This window comes from Microchirus variegatus, assembly GCF_963457635.1.
Source record: "Microchirus variegatus genome assembly, chromosome: 20".
Taxonomy (NCBI): Eukaryota; Metazoa; Chordata; class Actinopteri; order Pleuronectiformes; family Soleidae; genus Microchirus; species Microchirus variegatus.
In genome coordinates, this window is record NC_139821.1 from 21,248,401 (window position 1) to 21,266,514 (window position 18,114).

General features: G+C 41.8%; 1 protein-coding gene across 5 annotated transcripts in view; it reads left to right on the plus strand.

The window, feature by feature from the left end:
- The window catches only part of clcn3 (chloride channel 3), a 29,329-nt gene that overhangs the window by 6,611 nt on the left and 4,604 nt on the right, over positions 1-18,114 (plus strand). For 2 of the 5 annotated variants that reach the window (XM_083906836.1, XM_083906834.1), the window contains 11 exons: positions 8,931-9,091; positions 10,102-10,201; positions 10,872-11,059; positions 11,278-11,400; positions 11,525-11,731; positions 12,185-12,265; positions 12,380-12,632; positions 13,219-13,511; positions 13,650-13,836; positions 14,412-14,810; positions 15,036-15,252. In XM_083906836.1, coding sequence (XP_083762962.1) covers positions 8,945-9,091; positions 10,102-10,201; positions 10,872-11,059; positions 11,278-11,400; positions 11,525-11,731; positions 12,185-12,265; positions 12,380-12,632; positions 13,219-13,511; positions 13,650-13,836; positions 14,412-14,810; positions 15,036-15,252 — 2,195 coding nt within the window. In that variant the 5' untranslated portion in view covers positions 8,931-8,944. Of the gene's footprint in view, positions 1-1,226; positions 1,355-2,912; positions 3,082-8,930; positions 9,092-10,101; positions 10,202-10,871; positions 11,060-11,277; positions 11,401-11,524; positions 11,732-12,184; positions 12,266-12,379; positions 12,633-13,218; positions 13,512-13,649; positions 13,837-14,411; positions 14,811-15,035; positions 15,253-16,663; positions 16,740-18,114 lie in introns of those variants that run through there. The other 3 variants (XM_083906838.1, XM_083906837.1, XM_083906835.1) reach the window with 3 other exon arrangements.

Genomic DNA, 18,114 nt, shown 5'->3' on the forward strand with positions numbered 1-18,114 from the left:
GAGGGATGGCTAAATTAAACTACTTCTCTTCCACACTCTGAATGACATTTTATGCATTATGCATTCTGTAAAACACATACACATATTTTAAATATCAATTTAAAAGGTTATGAAAAATTCTTCAAATTTGTTTGGGTACCCCAAAAAGTCTGCTGTTTGTTAATCAATGATTCAACATAAGTAGGGCTGCAGCTATCAAATAGGGTTAGGGTTCTGATCGGTAGAATACTCGATTATAAAAATATTTGATAGATGCAGCTCTAGAAAGCTACATTAAATCGGCTAACGTCATTGTTTACGAAGCTTTAGCAACTGGATGCTTTGGGCTCAGATGCTGAATCATTGAGGATGTGCTGTTGTGGTACGCCAGATGTAGCTTTCAGTGGTTACACTGCACCTTGTTGGCTTCTTGTTTAAGCGTGAAATGGTCCCACATTTGGACGGGCAGTTTCGCTCTCCGTCATCCGGATTTCTGCTCTGTGCTTCTGCTAAAACGGTCCGTGTGGAACAATGATCCCTGCGCTGAACAGGCCGCGTGAGATAGGATTTAAACGAATACTCGAGGCAGAGTTTTTGCCTCAAGGAATTTCTGTAATCCATTGACTCGAATCACTTGAGTAAAGGTTGCAGCCCTAATAGTACCTACCCTTTCAAAACACATGAACAATCCTTTTAAGAGACGAATCGGGGAGTGTGTATGTTTGTCTCACGTGGCAGTGATGAAAACACAGAGTAACCTTAACTCTAACCTTAACCTTGGCAACACTTCTGTTGTCATTCCTCCAACAAATACACATTAGTGGGCCACATTAGTAGTACACACAGCTACTATTTGGCCCATATTGTAATATTGAAATTTTTGGACCATATTGCAATCAAGTATGTGTCTGGCCTTCACCTGCAGATCTCGTCTGTCTTGATTTGTGTCTGGCCTTCTCGTACGCTAACATTCCTTTGAACCTGTTTGGCTGCCTGTGAGAGCCAGTGGATAGGGAAGTGTCTGAATGAATAGCCCTTCCTTGAAGTTGGTGAACTACTCTCGGGTGCTATTTTTACGTCATGCTGAGGGGTTGGTTCACAGTAAAGTATGTAAAGGTCTCCCTCGGAACTAAGTCTGCAGTATGAGCGGTGAGCCAGCTCACTCCTCAGCCGTATGGAAATATTAGCACATTGTTGTGTGTGTAAGAGAAGTAACGGTGATAAACGTTGGCTCTTGATCTTAAATCCTTTCAAATGGGCGGATCACAGAGACACGAGGGACTTTTTCCTTTTTTTCCACATTTGTTAAACGTGGTGACAAACCATGGCTGACCTCACCTGTGTTATTGCCTAGCAACAACAGCCCTGCTCAAAGGTAAGAGGCAATGGTAGTTCAAGGACAGTCGTGTAGTGTGTGGAATGTCAATGTCTCATTGTTTAAGTCTGGGAAGTGCAATACATATCATAAAGGTGGTTTGCACCAGTGTGAAATCCAGTTGTGAACAGTTTTAAGTGGAAACTGATGAAAATGATGTCCAGATGATGTACTTCATGGAAAAAAAGGACTGAGCACCTGCTGTCACCATGCTGAAGGCATCTCTTTGCATACTGTTGTTGTTGGCGTTTATGAAAAATGTCCATAATATGAAAGCCAGAAGAGCATATGACTCAAATTATTAGGCATTATTTGGGACATTATTGATGTGGTATTGCTCGTGCTGTAATAACTACATGAAGTGATTTGATTGGCTGGTGCTTGGTCCGTTTGTAAAGTCTGGTTGGCTAATTCCAGGAGTGTAAGAAAGGTTTTATTGAAGATGCTTCATCTATGATTCGTCTTCACTTGTTGCTGTCGGGAGAGGAAACCCAAGTATTTTGATATATATAACATATATATATAATGCTGCATTTACCTGAGGCCAAGTGTGAACCGCAGTCATTCTTTGAGTTGCTATAACAAGACGATAATCAGACTTGCATCAGAATTAAGTGACTGAGGAGCTTTTTCAATACTGCAGTTGCGCAACTCCTCTTTTTAAGTAGAATTTATTGATTTAATCAAATCCAATTACATTTTATTTGAATAGCATCACATCTTTATGTACATTAAGTAAGATGCGACCATACGCTATTATAGTGGGAAAGATAACCTTAGTTGACTACTCGCTCAAGTGTCAGCTGCTGTTAAAAACTGAACAGTTGTTTTTGAATTGAAAACGCAGTTTGAAACAATACAATCAGTTTGTTTGTTTAAAAAAATAAAGATCAATAAGTATTTCCAGCCATATTCAATCATTCTGGTTTGTGGACAAAACAAAACTAAACATTTGAGGATTTTAGGAAACACTGATGAACATTTTACAACATTTTATGGACCAAACAACTAATTGATGAATCCAGAAAGTAATTGACAGATTAATTGATGAAAATAATTATTAGTTGCGGGCCCATTTGAGTTGATCTTAAGTATATGTGTACTTCATATATCGATGGTATCATGTGGTTATAACTCATCTTGTTTGAAATGTATAACGGTAAATAAAATGTACTGTATTTGTCAGAAAAAAATCGCAATTGGATATTTTACCCAAGGCTTTTCAAACAACCTGTTCTCTTCCACACTCTCACACCCCTGTGACCCAACACCATGGTTGCTCCCATACAGGCAGGGCTCACTTATCTCCCCTGGCAACCGAGCAGGCAGGGCTGACCAGTCTGGTGTGATCGTCTTCCCTTCTTTGTGTGTGTGTGTGTGTGTGATGACATCATCAGCTCTAGCTGTCAGCTGCTGCAGTAGAGAGCGAGAAAGAAAAGGGAGGGTGGGCGATGTGACCGTGCGCACACACTCAAACGCACATGCGCTCTCCCTCACACTCACACTCACACACACACACACACACTGCTCCACTTGTCTCCCTCTGGTAAACATGGTAGCAGCAGCAACCAACACACACACAGACACAGACACAGCAGTGTGTAGTGAAGCTTAGTTTAGCCTCGTCTCAGTTATCAACATGGAGGAGGAGGACGCAATGGCCGACCCCTATTTGCCCTACGACGGGGGAGGGGACACCATCCCTTTGCAGGAGATCCCTAAAAGAGGTACGCCACACATCCCCTCATCTCCGTCTCCTCTCGTCCCTCTTGATGACACAGGCTTCTACAGCGAGAGTGTGTGTGTGGCGTTGTAGCTACTGTTGGTGAGACATGGAAGCTTGTAGGCGTCGGGATCTACCAATGCTAATGTCATCCATGCTGCATGTTGACAGGCTCAATGTGCACGTCGTTTTCACCGTTCACCCCCCCGTGTCGATGATTAACCGGCAGTGTGTGCGTTGCACGTCAGCCGGAGATAAAGGCGATAAGGAAGAATTGTGATGAAGGCTTGTGGTTGGGCCTTAAAGCAGCAGCAGCAACTAAAGAGACAATCCTGGGCATCCATTTTAATGTTCCCACGCCCCCCCCCCCCCCTCATGTGTGGATGAATGTATGGTGTTTGTTGTCAAAAGCAAACTCCCTGCGTTATGAGGACACCTGTTGGTAAGATCACCTCATGGCACACAGAACAGAGGCCTGTTGTCAGACTGTAGCCCGAAAATGGGTTTTTCTATGGCCGTAGAAAAAAATGGCTATAGAAATCCCCTTCATCCCTTCCCCTTCTGTTTAATGATAATACATAATCCAAAAAATTTATTTTTTGGTGATATAATGGTATTATTTTAACCAGTTTATGATGATAACCAGCTATAGAACACTAATGCCGTCTCTCCAATCCACATTGCACTGCAGTGCAATTATATACAGTATTTCTAATCAAAATATAAAAATGTAATGATTTTCAAATTTAAAAACAATAAGTGATCCATTCCTATTAGTAAAAAATGGCAAATATCGACCTGATTAACTATATATATATGACATTTTAGCTTAAACCATGCGATTGTTTGTCTGTTTTGTGTGTCGTTCAGGGAGTTTTTCCCTCTCAGTTTTCTGCAGTTGGTTCCTCCAGACCTTATTAGATTTTGTATGGAGAGTGGGCAAATACAAAAGGCCCCCGGTGAGTTTAGCGACTGCCAACATCTCCTTTAGATAAAACCATCTCCCTGCACACAACCTTACATTTGAGCTGTTACTTCCTCACCTCTTGCACTTGAAGTTTCCTCATCTTTCGTTTAATATGTGGTTTACGAATAGTTTCTCCTGTAGTCCATGTGGTTACACTTTCTTGCACACCCATCTGTCTATCACTTGTATGGCTATGCCTCTGCACACGAGACAGCTGTTGATGGCGGGATTATATTTCCACTTGTTCATCCATCCATTAATCCATCCACATGTACATTGAAAGAATGATCCCATTCTTGTGAACTCGACATCTCAAGAAACGTTTTGAGAGCATCCTTTCAAAGTTGGCACAAAAAGTGGACAAAAGGTAGTCAATGTCGGAATTAATGTTTGCCTCATGAATATGCAAGTCTAACGTCTTTCAAATGTTCACTTGGAATCGCAGATTAACCGATTAGATTTAGGTTAAGGTCATGGTAGTAGAGGTAAACCCATTAATCGGTTGGGTTGGAAGTCATTCTACCTTTCTCCTCCAAAAGTTTTTTTGTTGTGTTTCATGTGTTTAATATTTAGTTGATACGTTAATATTATTACTGTAGTGCAGACATAACATGTTTAAAGTCAATGTACTTGCATCATTTCTGATAGTTCTCCATTTAATTGTCATATTTGAACAATATTTTGGTCACTTTAAGACATTTTCTTTAAAAACGGCTGCCTTTTCTGTTGAAACCAGGACGTCATATGTAAACACATGAGGACAAGTTGTGTAAATGGTCAGGCTTTTTGGACTTTGACCCGTTATCCACCTGCCTTTTGTGTGTTCCTTCAGTCAGGTCAGCTGGCTGGTCACATGATGGCTAAGCAGACTAAACCTACTCCAACCCCACTGACCTGCAATGTCCTAGCCTGCCTCTTAACCCCCCCTTGATCTGATTTACTGAGTAGGCCTCATACCCAGGAATGCAGCCATTAATAACCTGAAACCTGTGGCCGATGCTCATTTTCCACTTCATTGTCTTTGTGCACCTACGTGGCTTCTTGCCCTGAACAGAACTGCAGCGTCATTGTACTAATGCACAGGTGGAAATAACCACTACCTTAGTTGTGTGTGTATGTGTATGTGTGTGTCTCTTATGTGAGTCCCCGCTGAACTGTAGTGCGACACTGCTGATGTGGTCGCATGCAATTCTCTATGGTTTCTGTTTTTTTTCTGTGGCGTCAATGCAACTTGGCCCTGAGGCTGATCGGTGCCAGTAGTGCAACATCATCATCAGAAGGATATTTTATTCTATCTCTCATTAATTACATCCTCTTCTTCTCACTGGAAGGTAAAATCAGCCACATCCTTTTTTGTGCCGAGTTGGATATTGACTGTAATGTTGAGCAATAGCTTCTTAATTCTGCTCTGTTGTCTTCAGCTATGGACATTTTACTGAAATATTTGTTGAAATTATTAACTATTTTCAGGCGATGTTTGCTTTTAGGTGTGTGTTCATGATTAGCATTGTAGTTGTTTTTATTTTATTTCCAATCAAACCTGTTGAACTTGCCTCATGAGTCAAGTATATTACTTCTACACAAGGATGGGAACATCACTTTACCATGGATATGAGGAATTTCTGTTTTTCTAAATCTTGTTATGCACTTGTGTCACCTTTGTGTTGAACTAGGACACACATGTAATGTTACTGCTGCCTGCCACTATAGTATGAAAGGAGTGGTTAGAAAGGTTTATTAAAAATCAATGTGTTCCCTCTATATCAATGCTGAATATAAGGGCATAAGAGTCTTTACTTCCATCAACATTACCCTTCAAAGGCGAAGTGAAGCACAGAGAGAACTTACGAGTTACATTACCAGTTTTTTTCTGGTGTGCAAAGAATTCTGGGATATGATTCATCCGACACATTTTCTGCATTTGTTTGCCTCATTCGAAGGACTCTAGGGTCCTGACACCTTCTTCTTCTGCTCATTACAACAGGAACACTAAGGTTACAGATTCTCCTGGGTTCTATCTAAATAGTTTTCACAGACTAAAGTCTGAACTGGATTTAGCTAAATCTACCCCAGTAACTACATCAGTTCCCTTCCAACAAGACCACAAAATGGCTACTACCATGTAGATGTGACGCACAAGCATCTCTTGTGGCCCCAGCCTTCCAGGTGATCTCATTTTGGTTGCCCGGACAACATACACTCTGCATTATTTGCCAATGAACGGCTCCATATTTGATTTTTGTCTGAATAGAGATAAGAATAGTCATAAATCCATTAAGTCTCTTTACCCCACACTCCTGTTGAATCTCATTGGCCAGACCTCCTTGTCAGACTGCTACTGTCACTGAGTCATAGAGTGTGAGTCATCACGACTCGCCTCGCCTCCCCTGTCAAGCACACACTGTCCATCCACACAGAAGTCCATACTGCAGCTGACTCCACAGCAATACTCGTCACTTTCACTCCACCAAAGGCCTCCAGCAGCTTTCACACCATCTCTCATATCATCAAACATCAAAGGGAGTGACTTTCAAAGACTCCATCATGGCCCACATTCAAATATTGGGTCTTATGGGGAAACTGTCTTTGTAGAAAATTAGCTCTTAGTTGAGATGTATTTCTCATCAAAGCAACATCTAATGATGTTTCTTATGACTACACAGTAAAATCATTGTAAAGGGTGCAGCAGTTTCAATGTAGTAATGCTTGGGGAAAAGTTGCAGCTGTGTTTATGATTTGTTTTATGGACCTAGATCGAATCATGAAAGGGATTTCTTGTCGCTGGTGAAAGAGAATAGAGAGCAATGAATGAGGTATTGTTTGACGGTTATAAAAAGTAGTGAAAATGCAAATTAAAGACCTAATGGAGAATAGAACAAGTAGTGTAATGAGTATGTTTGATGTTCAGATGGTTTTCTTGGCGTAGTATTTTAAGCACTTTGATAAATAACTGCCCACAATTGAATATGTGGTGTTTTAATTCAAAATACCCAATAAATAAGAGTAGATTTTCTATTAAAGTTGAATTTATCTGGTAAAATGTTCTGTCAAATTGAGTAACTTCCTCAATTTCCAGAGAAGAAGTAACATTTTATTGTGGAAACTGATGATGCAGCAGTCGTAAAACATGGGTACTTTTCCTCACAGCTATTACAACGATTGAATGATCGGGAGTTGTTGAACGCTGTGCTCTTCATTGTGTTGCATGTGCAGCTCCTCTTTGCCGTAAATCAAGTTGACAGTTTTCCGTTAAAAACTGCATCTTGGTGTCTGAGAAACATCAAAGCTTATAGGAGAACAATGAGGATTTTAGGCCTGAAATGAGTTTTGTTGATAAAAAGTATTGGTTGAATTTCTCAATTTTCCTCTTCTTCTATGGAGTTGAATGGCAGCTTGCATCCAACACACTTAACCAGTCACAGCCCTGTTGAAATAGATTGATATAAATTGGACGAATCGGAACATTCGCTGGCCTTTAACGCATCAAAAGCTCCGATTGTTGTTCCACATCTGCCTTTTGTCATCGTCAGGCACAGTGCGACTATTGTGTTGCTGATGAAGACGTTTCACATATTTGTCATCATATCACATGTAGGCAGCTTTGGCGTCTTGGCGAATGGGTTTGGCCATGATATCCCAAACGTGTGATGGTGACTTATTCTTTAGTGTAATTAAGATGCTTAATTATCAGATTCTTAAACTACAGTTTTTATTACATGATTCATTTATCAATATGTCAGCTAATGAAAGCCACGTATTGATGTCTTGTGATGTTTTCCAGATGAAGCAGAGAAAATAACCCTCTGAGCTTGAGTGTGAGTGCACGTGCAGCTGCAGATGTGTCACTTTACTTTATTTGCCAAACTGTATCTGTTCACCCAGGCAGAACAAATTCGATTTAACAGATGACATTTGAAACTCCTGTGCTCATCGCTGAAAAGGCACTGGACAATGTTTGCATTGTATTTTTCTGTACAAATTGTTGATTTATTCTAGGTGACGATGATGAGTCATGTTCAACTCATTGCCGTACTGACGTAAGATGGTTATTATTGGGCATAGGGCTAGATTATCTAGGTGTGGCCAGTGAGCTGCAGGAAGTGAGAGGTGATTTGTTTTTAGTTTTTGGCTCTATAGTTCTGTTGTGCCATCTTGCACCACCATATTTCTACAGCAGCCTGAAGGGACAAACCACCCAGAGCAGGGATTTAGTGTTTTGAAGCAGAAGCTTTGTATGCAAACAAAGAAGAAGGTCATGCTTTCTGTTATATGAAGGCTAATGTAAATCCATGATGCACTTGGGCAAGGAAGGAGTGAAAAGAGGACTCCTCCATTTGTGGCAATGTGTAGTCAAGAGCTGTCACTAATTCTTGCATCTGACCAATGGAAAGTTGGATTTGGAGACAAAATACCAATATGTCTGTGTACACCACTGTTCAAAAGTTTGGGGTCACTTAGAAATGTCCTTATTTTTGAAGGAAAAACACTTATTTTAATGTGGTAAACGACTATTCTAGCTCCAAACGTCTGGTTTTTATGTACATAGGTGTATAGAGGCCCATTTCCACTGTTCTTATGGTACATTGTGTTTGCCAATCGCGTTAGAAAGCTGATTGGATGATTAGAAAACCCTTGAAAACCCTTGTGCAATTATAAAAATCATTATTTATAATCTTGTCGATGTCTTAACTATATTTTCTATTCATTTTGTATAAAAGTGTGACTTTTAATGGAAACCACAAAAAATTGTATAGGTGACCCCAAACTTTTGAACGGTAGTGTATGTCGGCTTCTAAAATGTGTCATATTGTACAATGTTGAATTAAAGGTTCCCCTTCTCTCTCTCTCTCTCCCTCTCTCTTGTTCCGTCTGTTTCTCCTGTTCAGGGTCTAACTACGCCATGTCTAACGGAGGCGGAGCTGCCAGCAGCACCACTCACCTGTTGGACTTCCTAGAGGAGCCCATACCTGGTGTAGGGACCTACGACGACTTCCACACCATCGACTGGGTTCGTGAGAAGTGCAAGGACCGAGAGAGACACAGAAAGGTGACGAGTCCTTAAAAAAAAAGCCTTCATATGGTTTTAAACATGTAGTATAAGTTGTCATCTGACCACGACGGCAGAAGGCTTTAAACCTGGTTTGATTGGCTGTTGTAACCTGTTGCATCACACTGCCTTCTAGAATTGCACAATATGGTCAAAATATATTGCGATTCTTTTGAAAGATATCAAATGTCATTTCAGTGTCTTGTGATGCACTTGGTCATATTGTGATTTTGATTATTCTGCAGCCTTATCAGTTATCGTTTTCACACTGTTCATACTTTTTATTAGAAATAAATCAGAGGAGCTGATGTTAAACAGTCTGTTTACTGTTGCAAATGTCTAATCAGACAAAAGCACTGTGTATTAGCTGTGTACCAAATGAAGTGGCTGATTAGTATATTTTTTGCAGTGTTTACAGTTTTTACTTCATGAAGCTCAAAGACTCACCACTGGTGTCAGAGAAAATAAAAATCTTTCTTCACAGGAAGTGTGTTACACATTAGCACAGGTCAGCAGTTTTAGTGTCAGTGGTTTAACAGTGGATGAAACATGTCCAGAATTGTCAACATCAACATAAAAATGAAAACTTAATTTGGAATTTACTGTCACATATTTAGGGAAGTTTTCTGTCAGAGATGTTCTTTATACTGCCTTTGTAACAAGTTGTTATTTGACTTATTGTGGCATCAACAAGCCATTTCCTCTCTAAGAACTGCTCCTCACTGGATATTTCCTCTTTTTCTGGACCATTCTCTATAAACACTGGTGATTGTTGTGCATGAGAATCCCATTAGATCAGCAGTTTGTGAAATACTCACCCAAAACCATTAATCTTCAAACCTTTTCTTCCTCTTTCTGATGCTCAGTTTGAACCTATCTTCACCATGTCTACATGAGTAAAAACACTGAGTTGCTGCCATGTGATTGGCAGATTTGATATTTGTTTTAATGAGCAGTTGAACTGAGTTTTATTACCTGTATTATTATAATTCTTTGTGTGATGTTTTCAGATCAACAGTAAGAAAAAGGAGTCGGCATGGGAGTTCACAAAGAGTCTGTACGATGCCTGGTCTGGGTGGCTGGTGGTGACACTCACCGGCCTGGCCTCAGGTAACACGCACGCACGCACGCACGCACGCACCAGTTGCTTCAGTTTGGTCTTAGTGAGCAGAAAAGATGTATTATTGGTATGCTCTGTCCTTCATCTGAACACAGACCTGACTGAGGGAGCATTTGTGTGTATACAGCAGCAGAGCAAGTGTTTACGTGGACAAAGAAGCCTCTATCTTACCTTTCATGGATGCTTCTTAGCGTTTTTACTCGTACTCCAACTGGTTTGCAGCCATCTTGCTTTACCAGCACAATTTAGCTTTTACCTCGATCTGTCTCGACATAAAACTCATCACTTCCTGTGTGCAGCGCGGGAATATTGGTGGGCAACACGAGAACTAAACACTGCTATACTGAGAAACACAGTCACGTAGAGGTGATAGACTTAATCAGCAATGTGTTTCACATTGGTTTGAATGTAACGGACGTTTGTTTAGAAGTTACGCACTGCAGCTTTAAATGTGAAATAATTGTTTTCAGTTGTTTATTCTGAGAAGTGTCTTAACATGTAATGTAGTTTTGGTGAAAGAGCTTTTTATTTTTACTCTATCAGGCTCTTACGAATCTGTTTAATGATTCTGATAATGATGCCTTTTCTTCTTCTTCTTCTACCATCTCTCTCCTTTCTCCTTGGCTTCACTCCTTCACCCCCCCCCCCTCCTCCTGCCAGGTGCTTTGGCTGGCCTTATTGACATTGTTGCTGATTGGTTGAATGATCTAAAGGAGGGCGTGTGTCTAAGCGCCATGTGGTTCAACCACGAGCAGTGCTGCTGGACGTCCAATGAGACCACCTTCGCTGAGCGGGACAAGTGTCCTCAGTGGAAGAGCTGGGCCGAGCTAATACTGGGCCAGGCTGAGGTAGACTAACACTGGCACACCTGAGGCCTGAACACTCACATTCACGGTGCCTTTCATTTGAATTTCCGAGGTCATGGGGCTTTGCAGATTAATATTGAAGTCAACATAATTTATTATGCAGATATGTTCAGGGTTAGGGTGTTTCCATAAAAACTAGAACTTAAGAATTCTGGGTAATGAATATCATATCTCGTGTCTCCTCCTCTTCCTCTCTGCAGGGTCCCGGTTCATACATCATGAACTACTTCATGTACATCTACTGGGCTTTGTCCTTCGCTTTCCTGGCTGTCTGTCTGGTGAAGGTGTTTGCTCCTTACGCCTGTGGCTCAGGGATCCCAGAGGTGAGGAAAATGATGTTCAAGTGGGAAACTCCACTAACCAAGACCTAAAAATTAGCTGTAGTGCAATAGAGTGTGTTGAGCATCGACTTCATTTCAATATGTACACCTTCTTTCTTTCTGTCAGATCAAGACCATCCTGAGTGGGTTCATCATCCGGGGCTACCTGGGCAAGTGGACCCTGTTGATCAAGACCATTACTCTGGTGCTGGCTGTGGCGTCCGGCCTCAGCCTGGGGAAAGAAGGACCTCTGGTCCATGTGGCCTGCTGCTGTGGAAACATCTTCTCCTACCTTTTCCCCAAGTACAGCAAGAACGAAGCCAAGAAGAGAGAGGTGAGTCATCGTGATGAACAATCATGGGCTCCTCTGGGACACCTCCTGTCCTCCCTCCCCTTTCGTAATTAATGAATTAATGAATTAATTAATGAGAGCCTGGAACATTCTGCACATGCACGTACCTCTGTTACAGGTTACTGCTCACCTGCCTTTGAAAAATCATAAAACATACTTTTAAATACTGCTCTGTACTCGGTCTAATGTCAAGATTCTGCAGTATGACGCTGCACATCAGTTGGTGCTGTCTAAATTTCATAATAAAACACTGAAAGAAAAAAGTATTAGTAGCTTGAGTGCTTTTACTTTGAAATAGGAATGTCACATGTTGTGTTTATGACGTAAGCCACCATACTGATTCTGAACTTGTGAGGAAAGATCATTTTTCACAGTATTTTTGCTGTAAGAGACTTGTATCAAAAAAAATGAGGTGCGTTTGTTTTGCCCTCTCAGGTTCTCTCTGCTGCATCAGCGGCCGGGGTCTCTGTGGCTTTTGGAGCCCCGATAGGAGGAGTTCTCTTCAGCCTGGAGGAGGTACATTCTGTTTCTGTCTAGAGCTGCAACTCATCATTATTCTCTAAATCTCTACATGGTAACATAATGCAAAATTATAGTAAAAGGTTTCACATCTGACTCTTCTTCCTCCAGGTGAGTTACTATTTCCCTCTGAAGACGCTGTGGCGCTCCTTCTTCGCCGCCCTGGTGGCCGCCTTTGTCCTGCGCTCCATCAACCCCTTTGGTAACAGCCGCCTGGTGCTGTTCTATGTGGAGTACCACACGCCATGGTACCTGTTTGAGCTCATCCCTTTTATCCTCCTGGGAGTCTTCGGAGGTCTCTGGGGAGCCTTCTTCATCCGAGCTAACATTTCCTGGTGCAGGCGGCGCAAGTCAACTCGCTTCGGTAAGCACTATTGACTTGATTCAGGATTCAGTTCAGTGAAATATGTGAGGAAAATTAGATTAAGATCTACATTACTGTTTTCTTTTACACAAAGATTATGGGTCAGATACTGCATGCCTGCCTACATTACATCTGTGTTTTCATGAAGTCTGCTCTATACTCGCTCTCGTCATCTACATCACTGTTATCTTTTTGTGCTTGTGTTTGGAGATTGCTTGGTCTATTAGCTCTCTGTTTTATTTTCTTTCTCAGTCCCACTGGCTTCATTCTGTCTCCGTTTCTGTGATTGCTTACATTATAATGTATACAATGATCTGTAGCAGCGTTACAGCTCCACATACAGGCCTGGCATATGTACTACAGCTCTTGGAGTCCTTTTAGTTTGGATGAAGATGTTTCTTGAAATAAATAATGCCAAGTTTACAGAAAAACTCTATAAAAACAACAAAGAAAAACATTGTATTGGGTTAATTCCATGTGTTTCCATAAGTTTGTATGTGGATAAGACCCAAGTGTTTTCTTACGCAGTGAGAAGTTCCTGATATTATAAAGTCAAACACTCTTACCGTCTTGTCCGTGTCCGCAGGGAAGTACCCAGTGTTGGAGGTGATCCTCGTGGCCGCCATCACAGCTGTGGTCGCTTTCCCAAACCCGTACACGCGTCAGAACACCAGCGAGCTGATAAAAGAGTTGTTCACCGACTGCGGCCCGCTGGAGTCGTCTCAGCTCTGTCAGTACCGCACCCAGATGAACGGCAGCAAGGCCTTCTCTGACAACCCCAACCGGCCGTCGGGGCCTGGCGTCTACGCCGCCATTTGGCAGCTCTGCCTGGCTCTCATCTTTAAAATCATCATGACTATATTCACATTTGGACTCAAGGTGATGCCTGAATGTATGACGATGTTTAACCAGTAGAGTGCGGCATGGGTTCCATTTTTCTGTCCGAACCGGTCTGAACCAGAGAGAATATTGACGCTCTGATATTGAAACCACTGCCTGTGTTTCTCACCCCCTCAGGTGCCGTCAGGCTTGTTCATCCCCAGCATGGCGATCGGAGCGATCGCAGGGCGAATCGTAGGCATTGCCATGGAACAGTTGGCCTACTACCACCACGACTGGTTCCTGTTTAAAGAGTGGTGTGAGGTCGGAGCAGACTGCATCACTCCAGGTCTTTACGCTATGGTGGGGGCGGCGGCGTGTCTGGGTGAGTCAGCAGTTTATAGACAGCAGTGCAGGAAAGTGTACAGTTACTGATACCAGTTTGTTTTCATGCTTGTGATACTGTTTCACACATGTATATTATTTGGGAACTGAGCACACAAAGCCAAAAATAATGTAAAAAAGTAACTGACTCAGCATTCGATTCACTATGGGTAAATTACTATGGGTACTCCTACTACTTCTTCCTCATGACTATGATTTGTAATTGTGTGATACATGCAAACATTTCCGTCTCTCTGCATGTTTTATATAGAGCAGCAACTAATGATTATTTCTGTAATCAATGAATCTGTCAATTATTTTCTCGATTAATCGTTCGGTCCATAAAATGTCAGAAAACGTTAAAAAAAACATTGATCAGTGTTTGTCAAACCTGGAATTGATGATCTTGTATAATATCTTGTCCACAGACCAAAATGATTTAGTTTTCGTGATTTCTTTGTTATGTGGAGCAAAGAAACAAATAAAATATTCACATTTAAGAAGCTAAAACAATCAGAAATCTTGGTTTAGTCATGAAAAAAGCTTCAGCGTTCAGTTCCTCTTCCTCCCCTGCAGGTGGCGTGACCAGAATGACGGTCTCCCTAGTCGTCATCGTCTTTGAGTTGACCGGTGGTTTAGAGTACATCGTCCCCCTCATGGCTGCAGTCATGACCAGCAAATGGGTTGGGGACGCGTTTGGCCGCGAGGGAATCTACGAGGCGCACATCCGTCTGAACGGATACCCCTTCCTGGACGCCAAGGAGGAATTCACCCACACCACGCTGGCCAGGGAGGTGATGAGGCCGCGCCGCAGCGACCCGCCGCTCGCCGTGCTGACGCAGGACGACCTGACGGTGGAGGAGCTGCAGGGCGTCATCAACGAAACCAGTTATAATGGTTTCCCTGTGATAGTGTCCAAGGAGTCCCAGAGGCTGGTGGGCTTTGCGCTGCGAAGGGACATCACTATCGCTTTAGGTAAGAAAATCCCTGGCCACTTTATTAGGTACACCTGAGAATCAGTGAATACAGTTTTGTATGAATGTTATTGGAGTTGATGTACCATCTTGGACACATTATTTGAAGGTTGAAATTAGCAAACACAATGTACCATAAGACCACTGGAGAGATGGTTGCTGGCAATGGGCCTCTATACCCCCATGTACGTATTCCATTAAACCTTTTTTGTTCCTTCCTGAACAGAAAATGCTCGTCGTAAGCAGGAGGGAATCCTGCTCAACTCCAGAGTGTACTTCACTCAGCACGCGCCCACGCTGCCGGCCGACAGTCCTCGGCCCTTAAAGCTGCGCTCCATCCTGGACATGAGCCCCTTCACTGTCACCGACCACACGCCCATGGAGATTGTGGTCGACATCTTCAGAAAGCTGGGCCTGCGCCAGTGTCTTGTCACTCACAACGGGTAAGTAGGTGAAACGCAAAGAGCGTGTGCGTAAATGAGTGATGGCTGGAAGAAGAGAGGGCAGATCCTTCTCTCTGTCGTCGTCCTACAGAAACACATGTACACACACTGTCTTGGTGTTGCATGGGCTCTGAGGTCCTGGATGTGTCCTTTTAATCTGCATGGCCTGGCCTGGTACTGCTCCTCCTTTATCTCATCCTGCTGAGCAATAACAGACCAAGCGACTCAAACTAACGACAACTGCATAACAAGTATTATGTGTTTAGCAAATATTATTCAGTCAGGAAAAGGCAGGTTTTTGCAGAGAGCCACCTGCTGGTGAGATGTAGGAATGAGGGGATTGACCGTGCGTTGTTCATTTTACTCCTCAGTTTTCAGACCTCTTGTTATTGTTGCTGTATAGCAGCAGTGTTTGCTTTCGTATCCATTCTTATATTATTATTATTTTTAAATTAAACAAGACTGGTGTTCTATACTTTCCAGAAAACCAAAAAAAAAATCTCATGAAAAGATCAAATCTATTAGTGCTTTATAAGTCCTTCTCTCTGTAAACGGATCACAAACATCAATTTGAGTTTACCTAGCTTGGGCTAGCTAATGTCAGTAGCCACTCAATCAACATGCTACATGAAATTTTGCACACTCAGTCAGCATCTGCATGTGGTTAAAAATTAGACAGTATTACGAATACAACTGTAAAAATCGCAGTATGTGTATTTTGGCAGCCAGGAATCACAATGTCGTGGTTGGTGAGGTTGCTCCAAGTCTTCCGAGTTGGAAATTCCCACGTTCCGACTAAAAATGTAACGCATAACGAGCTTGGGCTTTGTTTGTCTGTTGGGGTTGAGATGAGATAATGGGGTTAAGATGGCATCCTCTGTAAAGTAAGGCCATACCTCAAGTATTTTAAAGCTTCAAAACCACTACATTTTTATTTTAACTTGATTATACCACTCTTAAATGTTCCACACCAGACATTTACAATATATCTGCAAGGAATAGTCATTTTAAATCGAACATTATTCCAACCATTAAAAAGGGCTTTTGCTGGGGACTCTTTTTTGGGATTAAATTAATGTCCATCTTCATCTTAATCCTTCACATGAGGGTCGCAGGTGCTAATCCCAGCTACACAGTGTGGCAGTTTAGCTCGAAGCATTTTGTTGGTTTTGATCTTTTCATTTGATTTGATAAATAACTTATGCATGAACATTTTCATGCACTACATTTGATATCATTTCCCCATGTTCAAATTAATTCATAAGATGTTTTGTTGTCTTTGTTATAATTTAAATCCTGTCATGTTTTACGTTAACACTGTTAAGTATTTTAAGTTCCACCCTGTTATGTTTTTGTTTATTTGTTTTTTGTTTTTTTGGGCAGTTTCCCTAGTAACAAGTGTGTGTTTCAGGATTGTGTTGGGCATCATCACAAAGAAGAATATATTAGAGCATCTGGAGGAGCTCAAGCAGCACAAGGAGCCCCTGGTGACTACTAGCCCCACCCCTCTACACATACACCCCTCCCTTACTTTCGCACCTGTCTCTTAGGCTCCGCCTCTCAGGAGTGACGCATGAAAAAACGCGGTGTGAACGGCCGTTGACAGTTCCCAGCGTAACATTCAGACCTCCTGCTCTGCTCTCCTTCCTACTGCTGCCACTGCTGCTGTTGTGTGTGGGTTGTTTGGTTGGTGTGGATTCACCTCTAATGGTGTTAGACGAGCATGTGTAGACAGACGACCTCTGACCTCTGACCTTCATCACATAAGGGAGAGGGCTGCATATAGAGAATCTTTCTTCTGTTTTGTGGGTCTTGTAAAGTGGGACCTGTATGGGAACTGTCACCTGCTTTAGTGTAGAGCTCCTTTCAGACATGAACCAAGACAATATCATTTATTTTTATTTATTCTTTGTTATTTGTAAATTAAATATTAGTTACTCAATCTGCAATCCTGAAATCTGAAATATGGCGATATGAAGTATGGCGATGCACATACAAAGATTCATCGAGTATTAATTTCATCATCTTAAATGCTCCGTATATTTAAGAAGATCATCATTTTCAGGTTTGGGAAACATCAATCAGTACTTTTCAATATTTTTCAACAAGTACTCAAACGAGAAAATACTGATGTGATGACGCTGTTTTTTTCCGGACAAAGTGGCAACAAATGTGCTCTTGATTTATCTCGTAGTCTACGTAAATCCATGGTTGAACAGCAAGTGCAGTGGCAACATGTCCATGGATACAAAATGATAGTCTCCATGTGAAACAAATAACAAAATACAATCAACAGTAAAAGTAGCAGTGTTTGTATCAGCTACAAACCTTATTGACCCTTGTTTGATGCCACAGTTTCGTTACTGTGTTGGATAGCGGTGGGAATCACAGTGTACTTCAGGATACGCAGTCCACGATACCAATAATACCATACATACCATACTTAATTCTGTGATTACAATACAATCATAAAGGGATGTACAGTTAGGCCCATAAATATTTGGACGACGACACAGTTCTCTTTATTTTGGCTCTATACACCACTACAATGGATTTGAAATGGTAACAAGATGTGCTTTAACTGCACACTTTCAGCTTTAATTTGAGGGCATTTACATCCGAATCAAGTGAACGGTGTAGGAATTACAACACTTTCTATATGTGCCTCCCACTTTTTAGGGGACCCTAACCCTAACCCAAGTGCAGGATTTCTCTGTTTATTCACAACATAGAGAACAAAATTCGTAAAGTCTGTGTATTGAACGTGGACGGAGCATCTCTTACCGTAGCTATCTCGCTGTAAACTCCCTCTTCTTCAGCCAATCCAATCCGGTCCAATCCAACTTTATTTATAACTTTTGC